The sequence below is a fragment of the Gracilinanus agilis genome, chromosome 5, assembly GCF_016433145.1.
Source record: "Gracilinanus agilis isolate LMUSP501 chromosome 5, AgileGrace, whole genome shotgun sequence".
Lineage (NCBI taxonomy): Eukaryota > Metazoa > Chordata > Mammalia > Didelphimorphia > Didelphidae > Gracilinanus > Gracilinanus agilis.
In genome coordinates, this window is record NC_058134.1 from 68,043,819 (window position 1) to 68,056,758 (window position 12,940).

The following is a 12,940-nucleotide window of genomic DNA, read 5'->3' on the forward strand; positions in this document are numbered from 1 at the left end:
ATTACATGAGATGCAAAGACAATGAATTGTATTTGGTAGTATTCATCAAAAGCAGAGGTCAGCAAACTACACACTAGTAGGCCAAATCTGGCCCACCAACAACATAAAAAACTATTTAAGCTCAAAAGTCATACAAAAATAAGTGGCAGCTGCCCCCTGATCTAAAGGGGAGGAAAAATACTCTAAACCAAAGCTGGTGAAGTAGAAGCTCTTAAATTGCAATGGTCACTAGAGAATCTGCCACATTGGTCCACCCAGCTCTATATTTGTCATAGATCAAAGATACATGACATACGAGAGGCTTCATATCAGGAATCCCATGAGATTTCGTGCCACTGCAAAACTGTTCCACATTTCTTTAGATTGCATCTTGCCCATTAGCTCCAGGGTTTAAAAATGAAAAAATTAAATCTAACTTTTAACCCATGCCATACCACCATGTTTAGATATTAAGTCTGGAATGTATTATTGATTAATTTTTATGGGTGAAGAAAAGCATTATGTACACTAAGTGCTGCACATATATTATTCATAGTACAAGCAAAGAAAGAATCACTGAAATAAATTACTATTCAGGGAAGGACTACCAAGGACATGCACTGGAAAATAAATTATGAAAATCTACCTGAATTTTAACAAAATTCCTTTTAGCAAATCTATTTTAGCAAAATTTCAAGACAAAACAAGCTTTTAGTTACTTAACCATGGCATAACTACTCTTTAATTCAAACATATTTTCCAAAATAGCAGTTTCCCTTTCTTCTGGGGATTGGAATTCTCTTGAAAAATTCAACTCAATAACTCAAATTGGAGAATACCTATAAATGTTTTTCACAGTTCACAATTCAGGCAATTAGATATCTGTTATGCTAAGTCCAAATAGCATACAACATGTGTGTATTCAATCACAATGTCAGGGTATAGAAGGGCTCACAAGTCCTTTAGCAATTTTCTACATGCTTGATGTGTAATGCAAAATAATTATTTCTAGTTTTGAGGTATAATTAGGTTAACAGAAATATTTCCCTCTTGTTCTATGCTTCCAGCTGCCTTCTTTCTCTGTCCATAGAACTTCCCCTTTTCCCACTGCTGAGTTCTTCCTAAAGCCTCCATTTTAAGGAAGGGCCCAGATCAGCCATCCTGCACTCTCTGGACTTTGCCACTATATTTACCATGGGTAATTGTCTCCACAGAGGTTCTCTGTTCTCCCACTTTTTTACTCCTTTTTATGTGTTGTCCTCCATTAAGGTGTTAGCTCCTTGAAGATAGAAATTATCTTTTTTGCTTGTATTTCTTTCCCTAGCACTTACCACTATGCCTGAAATATGCTTAATAAATTAAGATCATACCCAATATTTTCTATATCTGTACTTTGGGGGTTTCCCCCCAAAAAAACCTGTCTTGATTTCATAAGGAAAAGTAAGAATAAAAAAATGTCTCTATCAAGCCATGTAGATCACTAGAAAACATTTTTGGTTCAATGTATATCCATAATTACCTATTTGGGGAGATACACTACAATGGCCCTAATACCACTATATTTTCTCCCTTGGCAAGTTCAATAGTATATATCTACTACCTCCTGGGCAGCTAGGTGACACAGCAAACAGAGTATAAGGCCTGATTCAGGAAGACCTAAATTCAAATCTGGTCTCAGACACTTGCTATATGCCCCAGAATATGTCACTTAACCCTATTTGCCTCAGTTTCCTCATCTGTAAAATAAACTGGGTAAGGAAATGACAAATTGCTACAGTATCTTTGCTAAGAAAACTCCAAATGGGGTTACAAAAACTTAGACACTACTGAAAACATCTAAATAACTACCATTTAACCAAGCAATTCAGTTTTCTATTGATACCTCCCCAATTCTTATTTCTAGGCTTGACCTTTTTCCTACACACTGTAAACCCTCAACTTAAAAAACACCATATCCAAATCTACATTTGTAATCCCCACCCAGTTTTGTCCTCCTAACTTTCTTATTTATATGGATGATATCACCATTTACACAACCATGTATAGTGAAAAGCATGGTGTCATCTGTGACTGTCTTCTCCCTTACTAGTCTTACAAGTCTTGTGTGTTCTACCTCAGTTATTCCACTCTATTCCAACAATGCCCTTTTCACCACCAGCCTGGAAATGTTGCAACAGCTTCCTAAACCAGTCTCTTTTCCCTCTATTCCATAACCACATTGTCCCCCAGACAAATCTTCCCTCTATAAAGATCTGATCAAATCACTTCTCTGCTCAAACCCCTTCAATGGCCTTTGGTTACACCTATAGTTAGAATGAATTAGCCCTAGTCTCTTCCATTTAAAATCCTAATCCAAAGGGGCACCTGAGTGACTCAATGGATTAGGAGCCAGGCCCAGAGATGGAAGGTTCTAGGTTCAAATCTGACCTCAGACACTTCTTCCTAGCTGTGTGACCCTGGGCAAGTCACTTAACCCCCACTGCCTAGTCCTTACCACTCTTCTGCCTTAGAATAAATACTGTGTAAAAATAAAATAAAATCTTAATTCATCCTTCAAGACCAAACTCAAACTCAGATTCCCATCCACTCTCTCATATTGACTTCTAGTTTTTTTAATGCAATTATGAAATATTTTGTATTAATTATCCTATTGGTATAGTATATTTTGTATTAATGTATTACTATATAGTATATTGTATTTTAATATATAGTATGTTGTATTTTAATATATAGTATATTATATTTTGTATTAATGTATTAATGTAATATATTTTGTATTAATTATCCTATCAGTATAGTATAAACACCAGGAAGGCAGAGACTGTGTCTTTGCAAATGTCTTCCAATGCCTAATACAAATGCTCTTAAGTGTTTATTGAATTGAACTAGAAACAGGGATCAAATTCTTATACTCCTTTTGTATCCCAGTGTGAGAAATAGGTCAGTATAGTGGCAATTCAATTAAGAAATATGCTGAGAACAAAACTCCTTTATAAATCTAGAATATTTTTTTAAAAAGACCCCCAAAACTTTTATAAAAATTTTTAAAAGCCTTTTTCAGCCCCCAGAGGAAAATAATATCTCTATATGGAATTTATATTTGTCCTATTCAGATGAATAAACCAAACTGAATCTCAGCCAAACTGAATTCTTCTCCTAGTCCTCTCTTCTGTATACTGTTCCACATTCCCCACCCCCACTAGGCTCTAATTCAATACTCCAAAACTCCCCTCAAAAGTACTCTTTATCAAAACAGAAAATGAGTCTATTAGTCACTGAAAACTTCCTGATTGAATGTGAAAGTTTGAATCAATGTGTTATACCTCATTTTAGGCTTTTATCTCCAAAATCTTTCTTCATTGACAGATTTCAGGCTTTAGAGCACAGGTAAAGATTAAGAGGGCAAAAGCTAGTTCTTACAGGCAAACATAATTTAATTCTTTTAGTTCTCTTTTCCCCAAGAATAGTTGATCAATCAATCACTCAACTATGTTCCAAGCACCATGCGAGAGGCTAGGAAATAAGAAAAATGAATAGTTCCTGCCCTCGATTGGTTTACATTCTAAGGAGAAAAACAATATGTACACATAAAAGTAGAAAAGAAACACACACACACAAAAAAAAAAAAAATCAAAGGAGGCAGCCTGGAAGATCAGGAAAACCCTCATTATAGAAGGTGGGGCTTAAACTATATTTTGAAAGGAGTTAAAGATTCTAAGATGTGGAGATGAGGCACATAGATTCTAGACATATGGGAAATGTAATATTAAGCAAGTAAAGCCAGTTGGGCAAGAAAAATAGGTGATAATCCTTCTATTGATCCAGGTTCACAAAAGCAGTCATCCTCAACTATGCATTTTACCTCACCCCATGCATCTAATCTGTTGCCTGACCAGTCTCATGGCCACCACCCTTATTATCTCTTACTTGGCCTATTGCATACTTAGCCTAATTGGTCTCCTTCTACTTTCTCCTCACTCCACTTCATTCTCAACATAACTACCAAGTTTAAAGAGGTGCTGAGAGCCTGAACTAGAGCAAGGAACATATAAGAGAAAAGAAGAAATATTAAAGAGATAAAAAAATCACTTTTAACTTTTTGGATACAAACAAAAGGGCAAATAAAAAAAATCAAGAATGACTTTAATATTGCAAACCTGGATAAACCAATTCTATCTTTCCCTGGAGAGGCTGGAGTTGTCCAAATGTAAATGGTAAAGCAATTTTTCCCATACATTTTATGTTATATTTTAATAAGAGAAGGGATTAGTACAGCAAAAAGAACACTGACTTCTAATTTTAAAAACACAAGTTCCAATTCTATTACTAACCAACTGTGTGTGGCAGAATCTCTCAAGCCCTCTTCTGACACAGCCACGATCTCAATCTGGCCTCACTTCTGGGGCTTAAGTAAGTAGCTAATGGGACCCCTTTATCTTCCTACTATACAAAAATATAAAGATGAAAGGGCTGATAATCAGGTTTCCCTAGATCTGAATGGCCAAAACAAAGAGGAGAAAGAGAAAATAACATGTGTTCATAAAAGCTCTGTCTTTTCTGTCCCTCCACAAAGATTCTACTGCCAGCCTTTTATATATTGTATATTTATCTCTACTATAAAGCATAAGTATTCAAAGCTGAAAAGGTCATAAGGAAATAGGAAAAAATAACATGTAAACTGAACCGAAACAGACTTTTAAGTGATGGCAAGTCTTTAATAACCTCCCTTATTTACATATTGCTAATGCCACTCCAATGAATATATACATTGATTTCAAAGTACTCAAATTGTAATTATTTTCCTAATCCTTTTTTAACCTTGCTTAACTATATACTTATTATGAATTTGCTATTATTGCCATCTTTAATCATATATCAACAAACATAACCTGTTCTTTTAGTTCTGCTCTTTCTTCATCATTTCATCTGCATCACTATCTTCCCAAATTTCCTTGAATTCATATTCCATCATGTTTTATGGTATTTTTCTGTCAATAATTTCTGTGGGGGCACAGTACCAGTAGAGGGATCACTAAGTTTTAAAATGCATACTATACACATTTTCAGAATTTACTGTTTAATTCTATATATGTTTAATTGCATAATATATTATATTGCTTTCCAAAAAGGCTTGGACTAATTTATAACTTCAGCATCTGTAAAAGCACCTCTGTTTGCTAATTCTCAGTCAATATTAAATTTCATTCATTTTTACTTTTGCCAATTTGATGGCGATTAGGTGGAATTTCAGAGTTGTATTAATACATTACAGATGATGAAAATATTTTCATGTGATGGGTACTGTGTTTCTTCTTTCCAGAACTGCCTTTTCACATCCTTTTACTGCGTAGCAAAAAGAATATGACTCTTAACACTAATAAATCTGTCAGTTTCTTATAAATTTTGAATGCCAGATTGATTGGAAGTGTTGCATGCAAAAATGTCTTCCCATGCTCTTTCTCCTACTGGGTGGTATATTACATTTTGTTGTGCAAAAGTCATACACACATATATAAAAATTCATGTTTTATATACTTCTGCAATTTCCTCCATGTCCCATAGGTTTATTTTTCACCTCTATGGAAATTATTCTAATAACAAATGTAAACTCCAATTTGGCATTTAAAGCCCTTCGCAACCTGGCCCTGGCCTACCTTTCCAGCCTTTTTATAAATTAGGCCCTTCGCAACCTGGCCCTGGCCTACCTTTCCAGCCTTTTTATAAATTATTGCCCCTCCTATATTCAGTGGTCCAGTTCAACTGGTCTTCTTACTGTTTCTCACATGTAACACCAATTCCTGTGCCACTGTCAATTTGAGCTGGAATACCTTTAGTGCATTCCCCTCATCTGCACTTCTTAAAATTTCTAATTTTCTTCAAAATTCAGCTTAATTGCCATCTTAATTCAGAAAGTCTTTTCTGATTGCCCCTACTGCTAGTACTTAACCTCCTCCAAGTGACCATGCCATTTCTCCTAAAGATTATAAATTCTTTAAAGGCAGGGATTGTTTTATGTTCACCTTTTTATCCCTAGCACCTTGCATATTACCAGGCACAAGGTACATACAATGCTTAATAAATTCTTGCTGGCTGGCTGGATTTATCCTCCCTCCACAGTTAGCAATCCCTTGTATGAAAGGCTGGGATATAATGGCATGGAGATTCCCAGATAATGGGAAATAAGATGGACCCTGATTCTAGTCAAATGAGGGAGCAGGGTCACCAGAATCCAGGGAGGACTTGTATGAACTGATGCAAAGTTAAGTGAGCAGAATCAGGGGACCAATTTATACAATAATAACAAACATTATAAAGAGAAACATCTTTCAGAGAATTAAGAATACTCATCAATATGCAAACGGCCTACCACATAGCCAAAGAACCAGTGATGAAGCACATGCTTCCCAGCACCTTAAAGAATTGGGGGGGGGGGGGGGGGGGGGAGGGAATAGCTGGGTAGCTCAGTGGATTGAGAGCCAGGCCTAGAGAAGGGAGGTCCTAGGTTGGCCTCAGACACTTCCCAGCTGTGTGACCCTGGGCAAGTCACTTGACCCCCATTGCCTTAAAAAAAAAAAAAAAAAAAAAAAAAAAAAAAAAGAATGGAGGGGAAGAATGAGGCAAACATTTTCAGATATAACCAATGGGTGGAGTTGTTTTGTTCAGTTATGTTTAGTGATCACAACAGAGGACTTGGGGGGGGACGGGACAGATGAACAGAAAAAGGCAGAAAGTAATAACAGTAATTGGGCAAAAATGGGTAAGAACATACACGAAGTACAAAATAAAATTCATTAAATAAACAAACAAACAAAAAAAACAAACAAATAATAAAATAAAATAAAATAAAAGCTGCACAGAACAGAAGGCCCACAGGGAAATAAGTGGGGCAGCTTTTTTATTATTTGCTTTCTGTACATAATAGATATACATTTTCAAATATAATCTTTTTCTTTTCTTTTCTTTCCTTTTTAAAGGCAATGGGGGCCAAGTGAATTGCCCAGGGTCACACAGCTGGGAAGTATCTGAGGCCAGATTTGAATCTAGGACCTCCGGTCTCTAGGCCTGGTTCTCAATCCACTTAGCTACCCAGCTGCCCCCTTTTTCTTTTCTTTGTAAATGTTTACATCTGCTGTTTATAAGTTCAGAATAACAAAAAATATTAAAAAGTAACTATTCACATTTTTAATTTGCTTTTGTTGGTTTTTCTGATTAGATGTAAGAAAATTTTTAACTTTTTTTAATTTTGAGTTTCAAATTCTTTTCCCTCCCTCCTCTCCCTGCTCCTTGAGAAAGTAAGCAATTTGATGTAGATTATAAATGTGCAATCATATGAAATATATTTCCATATTATCTATATTGCAAAAGAAGACATATACCAAAACAAAACAAGAAAAATAAAGTTTAAAAAGTATGCTTTGATCTGCATTCAGATTTCATCATTTCTTTCTCTGGTGATAGACAACACTTTTTTTTAGGTAGCATTTTTTATCATAAGCCCTTCAAAATTGTCTTGAATCATTTTTACAGCATAATTTGAAATCTGGGACTTCAAGTTTCACTTCCTTCTTTGTCTTTTTTATAATTTCCTTTGAGTACAACTGGCAAGAAATTATGTCTACTTTCTGACAATCAATCATATACTAAGATGGTTTTTAAGAGCATCTAAAAATGTTTTGATTGAGCAACTATCAACTTTGCTATTGATACCCTAAATTTGATATCCTTGTTCAATAGCCAACAAGATGACATTCAGAGGAACTGAATCCTATAATTTTGATACTCATTCTATAAATAAAACTAGGAGTGAAAAAAGGAAATTGAAAACTAAGTGAAATGATAGGCCACAGATTGTCCTTTGAAAGGCAAAGAAAAGAGCTGGTTAAGTTGGTTTTATTAAGTATTCAAAGAAAACATTTCATAAGATACCAAATTGTTTCATATTGTACCACTAAAGATAAACATCTACAAAAAGACCACCCTGAAGGTAATTTCATTTTATATGCCAATGTCCATTGTAGAAGATAAGGGACACTGACACAGAGACCCTAATGTTAGGTATAAGGTAAAGGCCTCATATACCACGAAATTTATAACCACTCTTTTTGTAGTCGCAAGAATTAAAACAAAACGAATTATGATTTAATAAACTAAGCTTCCTAAATGTAACAAATGACAACTATTAATACAGAGAAACATGGATTTGCATGATCTAATACTAAATGAAAGAAGCAGTGTCAAGAAAACAATATATACAATGATAACAATGGAAATGTACGGAAAAACCACAAAAGATTCAAAAGGAAATGCTTCAAAATTAGAAAGAGCAAGCATTGTCCCAAATAAGAAAAATGAGAAGACACTTTCATCCTACTCCTTTGTAGGAGTGAGAAGTTCACAGGTGTAGAACACTACATATATGTTTTTGGATTTCTTCAATATGTCAATTTTTTCGCATCTTTTTTCTGTAAAAAATATCTATTACATAGAAAGGCTCTCTAGGAAGGGATATAAAGGAAAATACTAAGAGAAATTAAAAATAAAAAGGATATCAACAAAATTTTATATGAAATATCAAGCAACATTGAAAGACTAATTTAAAATGATGTCAAATAGAACCAGAAAAATAATATATGCAATAAAGACAATTTAAAAGGCAAAGACATCCATAACAAAAAAATTAAAGACTAGGTAAGTATGATGACCAAGCTTAGACTTGAAGGAAAGATGGGAAAGGATATTTCTTTCTTACAGGGAACTAGTGTAAGATAATATAAGTAATGGGGTCACCAGGGATATTAAAATCAACTATGGGGTTTGTGGGAACACTCTCTGAGATGTAAGAGAGACTATAACTGAACACTGAAGTCTTGTACAGCTACACCACTCCCAACTGGAAAAATAACAGCCAACTGTCACTCTGGCCAGAGGCCTTGAATTAACTGACAAGGTAACAAGGTGAAATTGGGTTTTAATTAGAAACAACTAAAAGGAGGGATAGGAATGACTACTCTAAAATCTTAGCACCTAATAACAAAACCCAAAGGGACAGGGAAGGACTTATTCACTACACTAATCTAAGCTATCTAACTAACAGGGCCCAAGGAGCTATACTGGAGTCTCTGGGTTTCTGCCTCAAACCTGGAACCTGCCAGGCTTGAGTACAGCTGGGGTTTTTGTGGCTTTGGGATTTGTCACTGCAATTCACTGATGATGTCTGGATGCCAGGAGCTAAAGATGTCTCAAGAACCAAGTAGTAAGGGGTTTGCTTGAAGCACTGTCCTCTTCTCTTGTTCTTTCCTTAAATGCCACACCACACAGGATCCCGGGGAAAAACAGGATGCAAGGTGTCCTTTGCTCTGAGGTCTCCCAGGCTGGCAACAGTTCTTGCCTACCACTAATGGAGTCCACACACACAGAACACAAATAAACTTCCTCCTCCTTCATTCCAACCTGGAATTCCCAGCTCCAGCTCCTTCCTGCTAGGTACTTCCTAATCAATATATAATCAATACCTAATAACTAGCAAATCTAATCTTACTCATAACACTAGGGGAGATGGAATAATGCATATATTCACAAACCCTTGATGTGCTGGCAGCTATCTTTGCTAAATTGATTTTTTTCCTGCTTTCAATCTTATTCATTGCTCTTGTAGGGCAGTGGTAAGGGATACATTTGGAAATAAAGATAATGTAAAAACAGAACATATTTGTATTTTTTTAAAACAGGAAAAAAAATTTAAGTTAAGAGGTAAATTCTACAATGGATTTGATAAGTTCATTTCCTCTCCCAAGAATACATCAATATAATCCACAATACTTGTTGTTTTTTTTAATCAATGCAAAGATGAGCAAAGGGAAAAGCAAAAATATGCTGGCAAATATTTTAAAGTTAAATCTTTTAAATAAACAAATAGCTTTAATGATCCTCTACTAATATCAAATAAGTTAATAAACTGGAGAATATAAACTGGAAAAAGTTTTGCCACTACCATGGATTAGATCATTTTACTTCAAAAACTGAAATAAAATGACCTGGCCTTAATTTCCCCTTTTTTTCTCTTCTGCCCTCTCTCTGATCAAGGTACAAGTGATTTTATCTGCTTCCCTGAGTTCATTATCAACTCTATCCAAATTACAGACATTTCTTCTTTACATGGATTTTGTATCATCTCAACATAAACTTCTCCACTTCTGCTCATTGCATCACCATTTTCCCAGATTAAAAAATGCAGAGATATCTTGGATTCTTTCATCTTCCTTACCCTATATCCAACCAATTACCAAACTTTGGTGATACAACTTCCACAATATCTTTCTCATCTAACTCCTTTCCTTCATTTAGTTTTATTACCATAGTTCAAATCCTCATCTTTTGAGTGGTCTTCCGATTTCCACTCTCTCTTTCACATAATTACCTAAATAATGTTCAACTGCAGGAAGGTCTAACCATATCATTACTCTGTCCAAAAACTAACAGTAGATCCTACTTGCCTCAAGAATATTCACTTCCTAACCTGTTATTTAAGCAGCACCACTCCTCAATCTGACTTTCAGCCTCTATCTCCAATCTCATTTCAAATAACTGTCTTTCATAAAATCTATGTTCCAGTGAAAGTGAACTACCAGCTGTTCCCCAAACAAGCTATCTTTCACTTCAGTGCATTTGCTTAGGCCACTCCCAATTCTGTCCTCATCTCCCCTTTCAATGCAATGCAACAGGCATCTATTAAATGCTTGTTATGTGCCAGGCACAGTGCTGTGGAGAAAATGGTCATTAAAAAGAGAAGAGAGGATGAAGATAAGGAGATAGTAATCCTGGGGGAAGAGCACTAGCAAGGGGAGAGATCAGAGCTGATTTCCTGTAGGTTACTCTAGCTAAGTTCTGAAAGAAGCCAGTGATTCTATGAGCAGTGAGAAAGAAGTGCAAATGAGGCATAGGGAAGATAACCTGAGCAAAGACAACAAAGGCAGATATAATGTCATATAAAGGTTTTTCAGACAAGGAAAATTTGACCGAGGGAAGCTAAGTGACTTACAAAGGTGACACACATAGTAAGCATCCAGGGCCTCTGATCCCAAAGCCATCAAGCCAGTTTGGTCAGAAACAGATTGTATAAGGGAGAATAATATGTAATAAGGCTTGATAGGTAAGACACAGCCAGATTGTAAAGGAGATTTAAAAGCCAAACAGAGGAATTTGTATTTGATTCCAAGAGGCAACAGGGAATCACCGAAATTTCTTGAATAGGGCTATGGCATACTTCAGCAATATCAATTTGGCAGCTGTGTGAAGAATGAATTGAAGTATAGAGACTAAGGGTAGGGAAGCCAAGAAATTTTTGCAATAGTTCAAGCAAGAAAGTATGAGGGCTTCAACTAGGCCTGTGGTCTATAAGCAAAGAAAAGGAATGATGTTAGAGAGGGTAGAATCAGTAAGATTCAGCAGCTGACTGGATTTAAGAGTCAGAGAGATTAAAGTCATGGATAACTACGAAATTGAAAAAGTGAATACCTGCAAGGATGATGACATTCAACAAAAATTAAAGGTGGGTTTAAGGGAAAAGATGATGAGTTTTATTTTGGAAATGATGAGTCTAATACCCTTATGAGACATCCATTTGGAGGTGTAGCCAGATACAAGGCAGGAGGTGATCAGATCACTAAAAGAAAAACTCATAGAGAAAGAAGTAGGCCCAGGACAGCCCTGGATACCTTCATGCACAGAGAACAAGTAAAAAGAAACTTAAGAAGCAGCAATCACACTGGTAGAAGGTTCAGCAGTGTGTAGTGTCATGAAGATACAAAACTTAGTTCAGATGTCAACTTGACCCTGACACCTTCCCTAATATCCCTAAGTGAAAAAAGAATCTTGGGGGGGGGGGACAAACACAAACAAAAAAAACCTAAATGCTGTATAACTAATGACCAAGCTTAATCTCAAGAAGATAAGAAATTAAATCTTCCTCCTTTCTTTAGAAAGCTGAAGAACTAAGTGTGTTGAATATATGTGAAGTTAAAACAAAAAAGTTATAATAAAATGTTATTTTTAAAAAGGGGTTCTCCCAATCAAGTTTTCTAAAGTAGACTGTGGTTCCCTATTTGACTCTCAACACCTGTATGATTTTTAACTGTGTGTTAAATTTATTTATCTACTCTGTGGTAGTCAAGAAGTAGAGGCAAAGATTATGTCATTTCTTAATTTTTGTATTCTCTAGCTCAGCATTGTACCTTGACCTTAGTACCATGATAAATTTTTGTTGAATTTAAAGCAAAATACAGGCAACTTAAAGTAAAAGGCCTCTATATTGTAAACTGCAAGGTATCAGCTGATTGAGCATAAGGCTAAAAATTTTTCTTTATAAGCACTTAGGTTGACCTATAATCATGGAAGCAAAGGACTTCTTATCTCCCTCTAAAGAGGAGCTTAAACAACTAATCAATGAGCAGGAGCAAAAAAAAATTTTTAAACAAGCAGAGACCAGCCTTCTTCCTTTACTTTTCAAATACAGCTGAGAGAAATTGTTAGCTGATGCTTTGACTAGCATTAGTGGGTAAGAAAGTTCAGCAAATTAAATGAAATATCTGACAAATTGTTGTTTTCAGATTGTTTTCAAAACAATTTACCATAGGAAAGGATTCACAATGAAGTTTAATCATAGTTTATCAAAAACTAAATTCCTTATAACTAAATCAAATGCACCTGTACAGAGATAGTTAAACATTTTTCAATATTTCTTCTGATTATCTATTTTTCTATATAGCATATACCATATTTTATACAATGTGGATTGGTAGAAAGAGCACTAGAAATGGAAGTCAGAAGTCACTTCTCTGAACCTCAATTTCCACATAAATTCACATCACAGAAATTAGGGTGAGGGAAAATAGAGAAGATTTATTAAACTCAAAATAAACTAGATCAGTTTTATAAAGACTTTGAGTGCATTGATCCTCATCAG

General features: G+C 35.3%; 1 protein-coding gene across 23 annotated transcripts in view; it reads right to left on the reverse strand.

Annotated features, from left to right (window-relative positions):
• Positions 1-12,940, reverse strand: part of ABI1 (abl interactor 1) — a 96,163-nt gene that overhangs the window by 59,506 nt on the left and 23,717 nt on the right. Inside the window, exon 3 of one of the 23 annotated variants that reach the window (XM_044678675.1) lies at positions 1,602-1,620. The exons of the other annotated variants lie outside the window; for them this stretch is intronic. Within the exon in view, the coding sequence (XP_044534610.1) occupies positions 1,602-1,620 (19 nt within the window). The remainder of the gene's footprint in view (positions 1-1,601; positions 1,621-12,940) is intronic. 23 annotated transcript variants of the gene reach the window in all.